Genomic DNA, 17,554 nt, shown 5'->3' on the forward strand with positions numbered 1-17,554 from the left:
TTGATAACCAATTGCTACTAAAGTCACGTGTAAAAAAAAACATTTTGACCTTGATTTTCTTCCCTTGTTTCCATGCCATCAGGAGCCGCTGCTTTATAAGCAATGTGATTGGACGCATTGGAAAGGAGCGCATATATGGCTCATGACACTGTGGTATGACTGCCACCAGGTGTCGCTGGTTCATTGTGATGGTAGTTTTTTCATGAGCTCCTTCAGCTCTTGTTGACTTCGGCGTGACTATTTCCGGATAATATTTTAGCACAAGAATGGCTGCACTGTTTACGTGTTGTCTGGGATGCTGCGGCGATGGGGGAACGGGGCATATTCCCCTCAAAGAAATGCCTAACGTCCAGTTAGACACGCATCATATGGGTGAGAGGAAATATTTCTGACGGTTCGTTGTTTTAAGCTGTAAATCTTCGAGAGAATGCCGATGGGGTTAACATAGCTACTGTTCAGCTGGCTGGTTTTGACAACGCCGTCGTAAATAAAATACAAATATAGATTTTTTTCTTGTACAGGCACGGATGTGGTCATCGTGAAGAGTGGCCGGAGGATATGTGGCACCGGGGGTTGCCTCGCCAACGCTCCCCTGCACCAAAACAAGAGTTACTTTGAGTTCAAGATCCAGTCCACAGGTAATGATTGAACATGAGTCCATGTAACGTTGACGTTACTGTCCACCTGCCTGCCTGTCTTTGTGTGGGAGATCAAATGGATAAGGAACTATGGGGAATATCCTTTGGTGTGCGCGCATCAGGCAGGGTAGCTTTGGGACGTAACATCGGGAGTTTGTATAATATAATAACAATTCCCGGAGTTGTGATTCACTCTGGTGGCTGGTAACGGGAAATGACCTTAACTTTACAATATAGCCGGCATCACCAAAAAAAAAACGGACTGTCAACAAAATATGTATTATCTCTAGAAACTATATTTACCAGATGTAAAGTGAAATGTGTCCCACGCTATAAAATGGACGTCTGAATCCAACTTTTGTCCTTAGTGACTTTTCGTAACAGGTTAGGATAAGACAGGTCTACAGCTACAATATGACGATGGTCATGGCTATAATGGATCCATCATGTCATGGCGACTTTGCTCATCGGGTCTAACGGTCATCTTGCGCCGAACTGCGCATGTGCATGCCTTCAAATCAAAGGCACTCCTTCGATGTAAGTTGTTTTTGACAAATGAAAACGTGTCAGTTTTTCACGAGTTTTGAGTAATGGCATGTTCAACTACTTAAGACATTTTCTTGAATCAGGATGTGCCTTTTAGATTGAGAAAATTAACTACTAAGGAAGATTTTTTTTATTTCTTATTTGACTTTCCAAACCCTGGCCTGTTTGGCCTTGAAGTGGAGGAGGACCTGTTGGACTGTATGTTCTTAGTGTTTTCTGAGCACAATGTGTTCTCTCCCAGGTGCTTGTAAGGGCAGATATGACAGACAGGTAGGATTCCAGCTGAGGTGGTTTAATAACCTTGATTCACATAAAGCAGGAATGGCACAGCACAGAGTATGTGTTAAAGCACAATGTATGGTTTAAATAGTTTTAACCAAGAGTGTGTGTGGTTCTGAAAAAAAGGAAATGAAATACAATAGTAAATGGCCGGTATAAGCTTAATACAACCTCCAATTACATGATCTGTAAAGAATACGGCTACAATAGGTTATGTGCTGCACAGGACAACACGGCTGTGACTTCACTAATGAAAGATCAGATGGGTGCAGCCACACAGCACCATGATCCTCACACAACTGCATATATATATATATGCACGCACCGAACCAGTCAGAAGTGTGGACACACCTACTCAAGGGTTGTTCTGTATTTTACGATTTTCTACATTGTAGAATAATACTGAAGACATCAAAATGATGAAATAACACCGATGGAATCATGTAGTAACCAAAAAAGTATTAAACAAATCTAATTGTTTTATATTCTTCAAAGTAACCACCCTTTGCCTTGATGACAGCTTTGCACATGCTTGGCATTCTCTCAAACAGCTTCATGTGGAATGCTTTAGCAACAGTCTTGAAGGAGTTCCCACATATAATGACTGCTGTTGGCTGCTTTTCCTTCAATCTGCGGTCTTAACTCATCCCAAACCATCTCAATTAGGTTGAGGTCAGGTGATTGTGGAAGCCAGGTCATCTGATGCAGCACTCTATCACTCTTCTTCTTCCCTTACTCAGCCTGGAGGGGTTGGGTCATTGTCCTGTTGAAAAACAAATGATAGTCCCATTAAGCTCAAACCAGATGGGATGGCGTATCGCTACAGAAGGCTGTGGTAGCCATGCTGGTTAAGTGTGCTTTGAATTCTAAATAAATCACTGGCAGTATCACTAGCACCCCCACACCATCACACCTCCTCCTTAATGCTTCACGGTGGGAACCACAAATGCAGAGATCATCCATTCACCTGCTCTGCGTCTCACAAAGACACGGCAGTTGGAACCAAAATCTTAAATTTGGACTCATCAGACCAAAGGACAGATTTCCACCTGTCTAATGTCCATTTACTCATGTTTCTTGGCCCAAGCATGTCTCTTCTTATTATTGGTGACCATTAGTATCAATCAAATGTATTTATAACGCCCTTCCTACATCAGCTGATGTCACAAAGTGCTGTACAGAAACCCAGCCTAAAACCCCAAACAGCAAGCAATGCAGGTGTAGAAGCACGGTGGCTTAACTCCCTAAAAAGGCCAGTAGTGGTTTCTTTGCAGCAATTTGACCATGAAGGCCTGATTCACGCAGTCTCCTCTGAACAGTTGATGATGAGTAGTCTGTTACTTGAACTCTGAAGCATTTATTGGGCTGCAATTTCTGAGGCTGGTACATCTAATGAACTTATCCTCTGCAGCAGTGGTAACTCTGAGTCCTTTCCTGTGGCGGTCTTCATGAGAGCCAGTTTCATCATAGCGCTTGATGGTTTTCGCGACTGGACTTGAAGAAACTTTCAAAGTTCTTGAATTGTTCCATATTGACGGACCTTCATGTCTTAAAGTAATGACGGACTGTCGTTTCTCTTAGCTTATTTGAGCTGTTCTTGCCATAATATGGACTTAGCCCTATTTGGTAAAATACCGTCTTCTGTTGTGAAATTCATAGATTAGTGCCTACTTAATTTATTTAAATTGACTGATTCCCTTATTTGAACTGTAACTCAGTACATTTGTTGGATGTTGCGTTTTTTATATTTTTGTTCAGTACAGTTACTTCTTTCTCAGAGATCACCCAGCGTGCATCTACTTCACATCACCGGTGGGCGGCGCTACAGCTCTCCTATGATGAACTCATATTTATTCTCCATAGTCTTTCATACAGGTGTGTTTCGTAAGCATTCCCGGAAGTCGCTCTCAGATTTTAGCTAACCCTATTTCAAACTAACCTAATTATCTTAACCTGAACCTAAATCACTTCCTGTCATAGCTCTATACCACCTAGTCAAAACACTGCTTCCGCTAGATGGCTCTATTATCCTTACGTCGTTTGTCATTCGCATTAAACCAGACAGGAAGAGGCGACGCGAAAGGGTTTACTCTGCCCAAAAACTGTCTGTATGGAGGTCAATGAGTATCGATCTTGGTCAACAAATTTAATTTCTAATTTGCCACCTGAGGCTTACGTTATGTAATGGTTAGGTTGTTATGAATGTACTGATAAGTGGACGCACGTGGCATTTCGGCAACGTTGTGCCTGTTCACACTTATCTGTCCTCTCATTGGCTATAATGGTCCCACCTGGTGTTGCCTCCGCTCGCCTGCCTTCCATCTTTGAGGACAGGGATTTATATTGTTAGTGTCACTCGACCATCTTGTTAAAATAATAGACAATATTTTATTAAACTGCACGGCTGGTAATACACTTGTCCCCCGGCGACCGGTTCGTACATAAAACATCCTCCATTCAGGCTGGAGAAGTAGTTTCCATAATTGAATGTCCCGCCGGCTAAAAAAAGCTGGGAGAATATGCATACCGTTTTAACGAAACATTTGTTCACCACAATGCTAGAGTGGCTAATGCTACTTGCTGCGCATCGCATTCATCCTGTGGTAAACAGACTGCTTCAACCTGATTGGCTGAATATTATATATTGTGTTTTGTTAAGACAGTATGCATATTAACACTTTTTTTTAGGTTGGCGGGCCATTAAATCAGGTTAAGGAGGAAAATGACGCATTTGCAGCCTGAATGGATGATGTTTTATGTACGAACAGGTCGCAGGGGACACGAGTGTATTTATTACCAGCTCTGCAGTTTAATGCAGGACGTCGATGACAAACGACGTAAGGATAATAGCGCCATCTGGCGGAATCAGGGCTACAGGCAGAGGAGATTCCCCTCGGTCCACTCCAGTGGTTCTAGGATTTACAGTACACACCCTCCACTGGGGGTACGTGTGGGTAGAAGTCTACATACTTACTGTCCTGTACCAGCCTGGTTACACACCAACCATGGTTGCTGGAAGCGATACTGGAAAGCAAAAAAAGCCAGTCCAAGCTAGCCAAAACATTGACTAGAAGGAATGCTCTCCTCGTAGTCGAAATGACCATATACCAATATAGTTCCACCTCTGAACTTCAAATAAAATGGTTTGAAGACCAGCACTGTACGGTTTGTGTTGGCAAGCTTGTTTTTAAAGGTTCTGACATCTGTGTGCAGGTATATGGGGGATAGGTGTGGCAACTCAGAAGGTGAACCTGAACCAGGTCCCCATGGGGCAGGACATCAACAGCCTTGTCCTGAGGCATGATGGCTCGATGTATCACAACAACGAGGAGAAGAACCGCCTCCCTGCCAATAGCCTTCCACAGGAGGGGGACATTGTGGTGAGTGGACTGGTCTGGTGTAGTGCAACTAAGCCTGTTGTATACATATACTCAAGGTCTTTATTAAAGCGTTAATGAACATGCTCTATAACATCTCAAACAAAGCAAGGAAAGCACATGGCATAATTGAAACACAGCAATATTATTATATTCTGATAAAAGGTAGTCCAACACCAACTACATGGGCACAAAAAGGAATTCGACAAACTTACTTACTCAGTAACGCATCCATGTTATACAAAGAAAAAAACATTAGTCTTTAGCTTTAAACTACACAATAAACATGTTCTCCAAACACTACACAGTCATGCTTGCAGTCAGAGCGGAAGAGGCGAAGTGGGTGGGTCCACTCCTGTCCACGTAGGAAACGGTGATAAGCAGGTCAATAATGACATGGCCTGCCTTTGGGACAACAACTCCCATTGTTCGGTCGGAGATGAATTAGTATCTCTGTTCCAGTCCATTAGGTTGTCACACTGATTATGGACAGGTGAGGCTACTTAAGGTGTTTTGGAGGAAGTCCCACCTCTATAGAGGTAGATTGGGCCAGAGATCAAATAGAATTGTATTAGTCACATGCGTCCAATACAACAGTGAATGCTTACTTACGAGCCCCAACAATGCAGTTTAAAAAAATACGGCTAAGAATAACAAATAAAAGTTACAAGTAGTTAAAGATCAGCAGTAAAATAACAATAGGGAGACTATGTACAGAGTAAATGTGATGGGGCACCGGTTAGTTGAGGTAATATGTACATGTAGGTAGAGTTATTAAAGTGATTATGCATAGATGATAACAGAGTAGCAGTGGTGTAAAAGAGGGGGAGAGGGGGGACAATGTAAATAGTCTGGGTAGTCATTTGATTAGGTGTTCAGGAGTCTTATTGCTTGGGGATAGAAGCTGTTTAGATGCCTCTTGGACCTGTACATAATGAAGAGATGCTCATGTCTCTGCCCAGTGGGAGTCACTGTCCCAAAGTCAGGAAGGCAGGCGACAAGCTTAGGTCCAAAATAAACCCATAGAAACACATTGGGCTTATTTTGGCAAGAGTGAAACCTTTTGATTTACCTCTTCCTCTCTGGACAGGCTAAGGGGAAATTCAGCCAGAAGGTGTACAGGGAATCTAATCAGTTGTTTTTTCGTCTCAGGGCATCACATACGACCATGTGGAGCTGAATCTCTATCTGAATGGCAAGAATATGCACTGTCCAGCTTCAGGGATCAGAGGCACCGTGTTCCCAGTGGTTTATGGTGAGTGTGTGTGTACACAGCTGCATGCACAGGGACCTTCATGGTCCAAACATACCAAGACAGTCGTGAAGAGGGCACGACAAAACCTTTCCCCCCTCAGGAGACTGAAAAGATTTGGCATGGGTCCCCAGATCCTTAAACGGTTCTACAGCTGCACCATCGAGAGCGTCCTGACCGGTTGGATCACCGCCTGGTATGGCAACTGCTCGGCGTCTGACCATAAGGCGCTACAGAGGGTAGTGCGGACGGCCCAGTACATCACTGGGGCCAAGCTTCCTGCCATCCAGGACCTATATAATAGACAGTGTCAGAGGAAAGCCCATAAAATTGTCAGACTTCAGTCACCCAAGTTATAGATTTATTTCTCTGCTACCGCACAGCAAGTGGTACTGGAGTGCCAAGTCTAGGACCAAAAGGCTCCTTAACAGCTTCTACCCCCAAGCCATTAGACTGCTGAACAATTCATAAAATCGCCACTGGACAATTTACATTGACCCCCCCCATCTCTTTTGTACACTGCTGCTACTCGCTGTTTATTATCTATGCATGGTCACTTCACCCCTACCTACATGTACACATTACCTCAACTAGCCTGTACCCCTGCACACTGACTCCGTACCAGTGCCCCCTGTATATAGCCTCCACACTGACTCGGTACCGGTGCCCCCTGCCTCCATATAGCCCCTGTATATAGCTCCACACTGACTCCGTACCAGTGCCCCCTGTATATAGCCTCCACACTGACTCCGTACCAGTGCCCCTGTATATAGCCTCCACACTGACTCCACACTGACTCGCCGGTGCCCCCTGTATATAGCCTCCACACTGACTCCGTACCAGTGCCCCCTGTATATAGCCTCCACACTGACTCCGTACCGGTGCCCCCTGTATATAGCCTCCACACTGACTCCGTACCAGTGCCCCCTGTATATAGCCTCCACACTGACTCCGTACCAGTGCCCCTGTATATAGCCTCCACACTGACTCCGTGCCGGTGCCCCCTGTATATAGCCTCCACACTGACTCCGTACCAGTGCCCCCTGTATATAGCCTCCACACTGACTCCGTACCGGTGCCCCCTGTATATAGCCTCCACACTGACTCGGTACCAGTGCCCCCTGTATATAGCCTCCACACTGACTCCGTACCGGTGCCCCCTGTATATAGCCTCCACACTGACTCCGTACCAGTGCCCCCTGTATATAGCCTCCACACTGACTCTGTACCGGTGCCCCCTGTATATAGCCTCCACACTGACTCCGTGCCGGTGCCCCTGTATATAGCCTCCACACTGACTCCGCACACGGTGCCCCCCTGTATATAGCCTCCACACTGACTCCGTGCCGTGCCCCCTGTATATAGCCTCCACACTGACTCCGTGCCGGTGCCCCTGTATATAGCCTCCACACTGACTCCGTGCCGGTGCCCCCTGTATATAGCCTCCACACTGACTCCGTCCACCAGTGCCCCCCTGTATATAGCCTCCACACTGACTCCGTACCGGTGCCCCCTGTATATAGCCTCCACACTGACTCGGTACCGGTGCCCCCTGTATATAGCCTCCACACTGACTCCGTACCAGTGCCCCCTGTATATAGCCTCCACACTGACTCCGTGCCGGTGCCCCCTGTATATAGCCGGTGCCCCCCCTGTATATAGCCTCCACACTGACTCCGTGCCGGCCTCCACACTGCCCCCTGTATATAGCCTCCACACTGACTCCGTGCCGGTGCCCCCTGTATATAGCCTCCACACTGACTCCGCACCGGTGCCCCCTGTATATAGCCTCCACACTGACTCCGTGCGGTGCCCCTGTATATAGCCTCCACACTGACTCCGTACCAGTGCCCCTGTATATAGCCTCCACACTGACTCCGTGCCGGTGCCCCCTGTATATAGCCTCCACACTGACTCCGTGCCGGTGCCCCCTGTATATAGCCTCCACACTGACTCCACACTGACTCCGTGCCGGTGCCCCCTGTATATAGCCTCCACACTGACTGACTGCCCCTGTATATAGCCGGACTGCCCCCCCTGTATATAGCCTCCACACTGACTCCCCCTGTATATAGCCTCCACACGGACTGCCCCCTGTATATAGCCTCCACACTGACTCCGTACCGGTGCCCCCTGTATATAGCCTCCACACTGACTCCGTACCGGTGCCCCCTGTATATAGCCTCCACACTGACTCCGTACCGGTGCCCCCTGTATATAGCCTCGTTATTCTTATTGTGTTACTTTTTATTATTACTTTTATTTTAGTCTACTTGGTAAATATTTTTTTTAACTCCTCTTGAACTGTACTGTTGGTTAAGGGCTTGTAAGTCAGCATTTCACGGTCAAGTCTACACTGTTGGTTAAGGGCTTGTAAGTCAGCATTTCACGGTCAAGTCTACACTGTTGGTTAAGGGCTTGTAAGTCAGCATTTCACGGTCAAGTCTACACTGTTGGTTAAGGGCTTGTAAGTCAGCATTTCACGGTCAAGTCTACACTGTTGGTTAAGGGCTTGTAAGTAAGCATTTCACGGTCAAGTCTACACTGTTGGTTAAGGGCTTGTAAGTAAGCATTTCACGGTCAAGTCTACACTTGTTGTATTCAGCGCATGTGACATGTTGATTTGATTCTTACTTTCTCAGGAGGGAAAACTACCAATATCAAAGTTTTATTCATATTTTATTATTTCTCTTAACTTGTATTAACATAATATATGTTAACCCTTGCTCTCCATTTAGTTAATTCCCAGTGGAAAAAAACAGGCTCAAACGCCTCGTAAATCTGCCCCCAAAATATTTATGGTTCTATTTTTCTGCCACAAGAGGGCAGTAAGTACAAAGCTGAAACTGACATCCTTCCTTTTGGTAGCATATGATGTTAAGGTAATTTAATACTACTGTTTATTTGTTGTTGCTGGCACACAGGGTTTCCCATGTGGTTCCTAACGCTGAAGTGCTAAATTGAGATCCAGTCAGTGAGTTATACCTGCTAAAGGATCCTACTGAACACTGACTTGTTGATTTGATCTTTCTCTTCTGTCCCAGTGGATGACAGCGCCATCTTAGACTGCCAGTTCAGTGACTTCTACCATACGGCGCCGCAAGGCTTTGAGAAGATTCTGTTCGAGCAGCAGATTTTCTGACCAGCACCTCCTTATACCTCCAGGCCTTTACACATACACACACACAACCCTCAGCGCTCCTTGTTGCTCCGCAGAGATCTGTGACCCACACCCTCGTTCCAGCTGGTTTGAGTGTCCCTCTGTATGTGTTCTGGTTACTCTGCTTTAAAGCTGTTCTGGGTCCAGTTGGTTTAGCTCTTGGTTGATGCCAATATTGGAGCAGTAAGAAAATTGATCCCAAGTCAGAGGTGAAGGGCATTGAGTAGCCAAAGTGGTGTGTGTGTGTGTGTGCATTTGCAGCTGAAAGACAGTCAAGTTAGTCAATATTGCTTTGCTTCAGTTGTAATCATTCTGCATTGCAACAATTTGTTATGGTTGCTGCTTCTTTCTGAAAAGATTTAAACAATGTTTGTGTTGAGTCTGACAGTATTGTTGTGCAATCACTACACATGTCCATTGGTCTGGACCAGAAGCCATGTTGAGTGTTCTTTACTGCTACCTATGTATGGTTTGATTATGGAATCTCAATGAACTCTTAATGCCATATTGATATGTGGGGGCATACACACCCCAAAATATATATACAAATGTATTTGTTTATAGCTGACACTAATGTTGGATGTTTTGTTTCCCTAATAATTTACATTGATTTAGTTATTCGTATTTAGATTTGTCATATTTTGATCATGGTCTGTAATTTGCCACGGCTCTGATGGTTATTCCAAATTGGGGTTGCCTAGGTTACTTTCTGAATGTAATCCTTTACAGTTACTAGTTACCCGACAAATTCTAATCAGAGGCGCAACTTTTGGATTGCCCAAACTCCGTAACGTATTCTGATTACTTCTGGATTACATTCCTTTTAAGAGGTGTTAGAAAATGTGAAAGTAATCCAAGAAGTAATCTAGTTGTTCTAAATTATCTGATCTTATAACAATTTTGCTGTTACTTCCCAACCCTGTATTTGTGGATGTGACATTGTCCTACCCTACTATATTTCAACCGTCAGCTGAACACATATCTCCTTTTGAAGTGTGAAAACTGTCTCAAATGTTAAACGCTTGTTTTAGTTTGCACTAATGAGATGTATGTTGAATATTAACCCACACCTGAATACTTATTGTCTAATACAATAAAGAAACTTCTAGAAGCATTTAACTATTTTGGAACTCATTGGTTTAATAGTATGTGGGTGTTTGTTTTAGAAAAGGTTAAAAACATTCGGCTTAAACAAATTGTGGCTAAGCTTTTGGCACAACACCTAACGGTGCTTTCACACTTGGTCACTTTCAGACAATTTTTGTGAACTCAGTGCGGTTCGCTTCTTTCTTTGTACAGTGTGAACACTCCAAAGGAACTCAGACCGCTCAAAAGAGCCACCGAACTGAACGGAGACCGTCTTGAGATGTGGTCTGAGTTTGGTTTGCTTGAATTCTGCAGTCCGCTTCCTTTTTTTTAGGACAATGTGAACGTAAAGCTCCCCAGGTTCACTTGTCATTATTCCCACACTAGACAACTGCAACACCATTCCCCCTGCTATATACCCTGACACACTAGACTACTGCAACACCATTCCCCCTGCTATATACCCTGACACACTAGACTACTGCAACACCATTCCCCCTGCCATACACCCTGACACACTAGACTACTGCAACACCATTCCCCCTGCTATATACCCTGACACACTAGACTACTGCAACACCGTTTCCCTGCCATAAACCCTGACACACTAGACTACTGCAACACCGTTCCCCCTGCCATAAACCCTGACACACTAGACTACTGCAACACCATTCCCCCTGCCATAAACCCTGACACACTAGACTACTGCAACACCGTTCCCCCTGCCATAAACCCTGACACACTAGACTACTGCAACACCGTTTCCCCTGCCATAAACCCTGACACACGACTACTGCAACACCATTCCCCCTGCAATAAACCCTGACATACTAGACTACTGCAACACCATTCCCCCTGCTATATACCCTGACACACTAGACTACTGCAACACCGTTCCCCCTGCCATAAACCCTGACACACTAGACTACTGCAACACCATTCCCCCTGCCATAAACCCTGACACACTAGACTACTGCAACACCATTCCCCCTGCCATAAACCCTGACACACTAGACTACTGCAACACCATTCCCCCTGCCATAAACCCTGACACACTAAACTACTGCAACACCGTTCCCCCTGCCATATACCCTCACACACGACTACTGCAACCCTGTTTCCCCTGCCATAAACCCTGACACACTAGACTACTGCAACACCGTTCCCCCTGCCATAAACCTTGATACACTAGACTACTGCAACACCGTTTCCCCTGCCATAAACCCTGACACACGACTACTGCAACACCATTCCCCTGCAATAAACCCTGACATACTAAACTACTGCAACACCATTCCCCTGCCATAAACCCTGACACACTAGACTACTGCAACACCATTCCCCCTGCCATACACCCTGACACACTAGACTACTACAACACCGTTCCCCCTGCCATAAACCCTGACACACTAGACTACTGCAACACCATTCCCCCTGCCATATACCCTGACACACTAGACTACTGCAACACCGTTTCCCTGCCATATACCCTGACACACTAGACTACTGCAACACCATTCCCCCTGCCATAAACCCTGACACACTAGACTACTGCAACACCGTTACCCCTGCCATAAACCCTGACATACTAAACTACTGCAACACCGTTTCCCTGCCATATACCCTGACACACTAGACTACTGCAACACCATTCCCCCTGCCATATACCCTGACACACTAGACTACTGCAACACCATTCCCCCCCCTGACACACTAGACTACTGCAACACCATTCCCCCTGCCATAAACCCTGACACACACCTATTCCCCCTGCTATAAACCCTGACACACTAGACTACTGCAACACCGTTTCCCCTGCCATAAACCCTCACACACGACTACTGCAACACCATTCCCTGCCATAAACCCTGACACACTAGACTACTGCAACCCTGTTCCCCTGCCATAAACCCTGCCACACTAGACTACTGCAACACCATTCCCCCTGCCATAAACCCTGACACACTAGACTACTGCAACCCTGTTTCCCTGCCATAAACCCTGACACACTAGACTACTGCAACACCGTTCCCCTGCCATAAACCCTGACACACTAGACTACTGCAACACCATTCCCCCTGCCATAAACCCTGACACACTAGACTACTGCAACCCTGTTTCCCCCTGCCATAAACCCTGACACACTAGACTACTGCAACACCATTCCCCTGCCATAAACCCTGACACACTAGACTACTGCAACACCGTTCCCCTGCCATAAACCCTGACACACTAGACTACTGCAACACCTTTCCCCCTGCCATAAACCCTGACACACTAGACTACTGCAACACCGTTCCCCCTGCCATATACCCTGACACACTAGACTACTGCAACACCGTTTCCCCTGCCATAAACCCTCACACACGACTACTGCAACACCGTTTCCCTGCCATAAACCCTGACACACTAGACTACTGCAACACCGTTCCCCCTGCCATATACCCTGACACACTAGACTACTGCAACACCGTTACCCCTGCCATATACCCTGACACACTAGACTACTGCAACACCATTCCCCCTGCCATAAACCCTGACACACTAGACTACTGCAACACCGTTACCCCTGCAATAAACCCTGACATACTAAACTACTGCAACACCGTTTCCCTGCCATATACCCTGACACACTAGACTACTGCAACACCGTTCCCCCTGCTATAAACCCTGACACACTAGACTACTGCAACACCGTTTCCCCTGCCATAAACCCTCACACACGACTACTGCAACACCGTTTCCCTGCCATAAACCCTGACACACTAGACTACTGCAACACCGTTTCCCCTGCCATACACCCTGACACACTAGACTACTGCAACACCGTTCCCCCTGCCATAAACCCTGACACACTAGACTACTGCAACACCATTCCCCCTGCCATAAACCCTGACACACTAGACTACTGCAACACCGTTCCCCCTGCCATATACCCTGACACACTAGACTACTGCAACACCATTCCCCCTGCCATATACCCTGACACACTAGACTACTGCAACACCATTCCCCCTGCCATAAACCCTGACACACTAAACTACTGCAACACCGTTCCCCCTGCCATATACCCTGACACACTAGACTACTGCAACACCTTTCCCCCTGCCATATACCCTGACACACTAGACTACTGCAACACCGTTTCCCCTGCCATAAACCCTCACACACGACTACTGCAACACCGTTTCCCTGCCATAAACCCTGACACACTAGACTACTGCAACCCTGTTTCCCCTGCCATAAACCCTGACACACTAGACTACTGCAACACCATTCCCCCTGCCATAAACCCTGACACACTAGACTACTGCAACACCGTTCCCCCTGCCATATACCCTGACACACTAGACTACTGCAACACCATTCCCCCTGCCATACACCCTGACACACTAGACTACTGCAACACCATTCCCCCTGCCATAAACCCTGACACACTAAACTACTGCAACACCATTCCCCCTGCCATACACCCTGACACACTAGACTACTGCAACACCGTTCCCCCTGCCATAAACCCTGACACACTAGACTACTGCAACACCGTTCCCCCTGCCATAAACCCTGACACACGACTACTGCAACACCATTCCCCTGCCATAAACCCTGACATACTAAACTACTGCAACACCATTTCCCTGCCATACACCCTGACACTCTAGACTACTACAACACCGTTCCCCCTGCCATAAACCCTGACACACTAGACTACTGCAACACCGTTCCCCCTGCCATAAACCCTGACATACTAAACTACTGCAACACCGTTTCCCTGCCATATACCCTGACACACTAGACTACTGCAACACCATTCCCCCTGCCATATACCCTGACACACTAGACTACTGCAACACCATTCCCCCTGCCATACACCCTGACACACTAGACTACTGCAACACCGTTTCCCTGCCATAAACCCTGACACACTAGACTACTGCAACACCGTTCCCCTGCCATATACCCTGACACACTAGACTACTGCAACACCGTTTCCCTGCCATAAACCCTGACACACGACTACTGCAACACCGTTTCCCAAAACCCTGACACACTAGACTACTGCAACACCGTTCCCCTGCCATATACCCTGACACACTAGACTACTGCAACACCGTTACCCCTGCCATATACCCTGACACACTAGACTACTGCAACACCATTCCCCTGCCATAAACCCTGACACACTAGACTACTGCAACACCGTTACCCCTGCAATAAACCCTGACATACTAAACTACTGCAACACCGTTTCCTGCCATATACCCTGACACACTAGACTACTGCAACACCGTTCCCCCTGCTATAAACCCTGACACACTAGACTACTGCAACACCGTTTCCCTGCCATAAACCCTCACACACGACTACTGCAACACCGTTTCCCTGCCATAAACCCTGACACACTAGACTACTGCAACACCGTTTCCCCTGCCATACACCCTGACACACTAGACTACTGCAACACCATTCCCCCTGCCATAAACCCTGACACACTAGACTACTGCAACACCATTCCCCTGCCATAAACCCTGACACACTAGACTACTGCAACACCGTTCCCCTGCCATATACCCTGACACACTAGACTACTGCAACACCATTCCCCTGCCATAAACCCTGACACACTAGACTACTGCAACACCATTCCCCTGCCATAAACCCTGACACACTAGACTACTGCAACACCGTTCCCCTGCCATATACCCTGACACACTAGACTACTGCAACACCTTTCCCCTGCCATATACCCTGACACACTAGACTACTGCAACACCGTTTCCCCTGCCATAAACCCTCACACACGACTACTGCAACACCGTTTCCTGCCATAAACCCTGACACACTAGACTACTGCAACCCTGTTTCCCTGCCATAAACCCTGACACACTAGACTACTGCAACACCATTCCCCTGCCATAAACCCTGACACACTAGACTACTGCAACACCGTTCCCCTGCCATATACCCTGACACACTAGACTACTGCAACACCATTCCCCCTGCCATACACCCTGACACACTAGACTACTGCAACACCATTCCCCCTGCCATAAACCCTGACACACTAAACTACTGCAACACCATTCCCCCTGCCATACACCCTGACACACTAGACTACTGCAACACCGTTCCCCCTGCCATAAACCCTGACACACTAGACTACTGCAACACCGTTCCCCCTGCCATAAACCCTGACACACGACTACTGCAACACCATTCCCCTGCCATAAACCCTGACATACTAAACTACTGCAACACCATTTCCCTGCCATACACCCTGACACTCTAGACTACTACAACACCGTTCCCCCTGCCATAAACCCTGACACACTAGACTACTGCAACACCGTTCCCCTGCCATAAACCCTGACATACTAAACTACTGCAACACCGTTTCCCTGCCATATACCCTGACACACTAGACTACTGCAACACCATTCCCCTGCCATATACCCTGACACACTAGACTACTGCAACACCATTCCCCTGCCATACACCCTGACACACTAGACTACTGCAACACCGTTTCCCCCTGCCATATACCCTGACACACTAGACTACTGCAACACCATTCCCCCTGCCATATACCCTGACACACTAGACTACTGCAACACCATTCCCCCTGCCATAAACCCTGACACACTAGACTACTGCAACACCGTTTCCCCTGCCATAAACCCTCACACACGACTACTGCAACACCGTTTCCCTGCCATAAACCCTGACACACTAGACTACTGCAACCCTGTTTCCCCTGCCATACACCCTGCCACACTAGACTACTGCAACACCATTCCCCCTGCCATAAACCCTGACACACTAGACTACTGCAACACCGTTTCCCTGCCATAAACCCTGACACACTAGACTACTGCAACCCTGTTCCCCCTGCCATACACCCTGACACACTAGACTACTGCAACACCGTTCCCCTGCCATAAACCCTGACACACTAGACTACTGCAACACTGTTCCCCTGCCATAAACCCTGACACACTAGACTACTGCAACCCTGTTTCCCCTGCCATATACCCTGACACACTAGACTACTGCAACCCTGTTCCCCCTGCCATAAACCCTGACACACTAGACTACTGCAACACCGTTCCCCTGCCATAAACCCTGACACACTAGACTACTGCAACCCTGTTTCCCCTGCCATATACCCTGACACACTAGACTACTGCAACCCTGTTCCCCCTGCCATAAACCCTGACACACTAGACTACTGCAACCCTGTTTCCCCTGCCATAAACCCTGACACACTAGACTACTGCAACACCATTCCCCCTGCCATATACCCTGACACACTAGACTACTGCAACACCATTCCCCCTGCTATATACCCTGACACACTAGACTACTGCAACACCGTTCCCCCTGCCATAAACCCTGACACACTAGACTACTGCAACACCGTTCCCCCTGCCATAAACCTTGATACACTAGACTACTGCAACACCGTTTCCCCTGCCATAAACCCTGACACACGACTACTGCAACACCATTCCCCTGCCATAAACCCTGACACACTAGACTACTGCAAAACCGTTCCCCCTGCCATAAACCTTGATACACTAGACTACTGCAACACCGTTTCCCCTGCCATAAACCCTGACATACTAAACTACTGCAACACCATTCCCCTGCCATAAACCCTGACACACTAGACTACTGCAACACCATTCCCCCTGCCATAAACCCTGACACACTAGACTACTGCAACACCATTCCCCCTGCCATATACCCTGACACACTAGACTACTGCAACACCGTTTCCCTGCCATATACCCTGACACACTAGACTACTGCAACACCATTCCCCCTGCCATAAACCCTGACACACTAGACTACTGCAACACCGTTACCCCTGCCATAAACCCTGACATACTAAACTACTGCAACACCGTTTCCCTGCCATATACCCTGACACACTAGACTACTGCAACACCATTCCCCCTGCCATATACCCTGACACACTAGACTACTGCAACACCATTCCCCCTGCCATATACCCTGACACACTAGACTACTGCAACACCATTCCCCCTGCCATAAACCCTGACACACTAGACTACTGCAACACCGTTCCCCCTGCTATAAACCCTGACACACTAGACTACTGCAACACCGTTTCCCCTGCCATAAACCCTCACACACGACTACTGCAACACCGTTTCCCTGCCATAAACCCTGACACACTAGACTACTGCAA

The 17,554-nt window shown here is 47.2% G+C and overlaps 1 protein-coding gene across 1 annotated transcript; it reads left to right on the forward strand.

Moving 5' to 3' along the window:
- The first annotated feature begins 225 nt into the window (after positions 1–225).
- LOC115125575 (SPRY domain-containing protein 7) lies at positions 226–10,371 on the forward strand. The gene is made up of 5 exons (XM_029655092.2): positions 226–372; positions 522–638; positions 4,677–4,843; positions 5,993–6,095; positions 9,137–10,371. Exons 1-5 carry the CDS (start codon positions 267–269, stop codon positions 9,232–9,234), a joined length of 591 nt encoding a protein of 196 aa, XP_029510952.1. The 5' UTR covers positions 226–266; the 3' UTR covers positions 9,235–10,371.
- The last annotated feature ends 7,183 nt before the right edge of the window (positions 10,372–17,554 follow it).

The sequence above is a fragment of the Oncorhynchus nerka genome, linkage group LG3, assembly GCF_034236695.1.
Source record: "Oncorhynchus nerka isolate Pitt River linkage group LG3, Oner_Uvic_2.0, whole genome shotgun sequence".
NCBI lineage: Eukaryota > Metazoa > Chordata > Actinopteri > Salmoniformes > Salmonidae > Oncorhynchus > Oncorhynchus nerka.

Bases quoted from the DNA above. Each gene is read 5' to 3' on its own strand.
- LOC115125575 (XM_029655092.2), top strand. From the start codon at position 267: ATGGCTGCACTGTTTACGTGTTGTCTGGGATGCTGCGGCGATGGGGGA. The intron at 4,844-5,992 runs GTGAGTGGACTG...TTTTCGTCTCAG, and splicing joins CACAGGAGGGGGACATTGTG to GGCATCACATACGACCATGT. The intron at 6,096-9,136 runs GTGAGTGTGTGT...CTTCTGTCCCAG, and splicing joins CGTGTTCCCAGTGGTTTATG to TGGATGACAGCGCCATCTTA.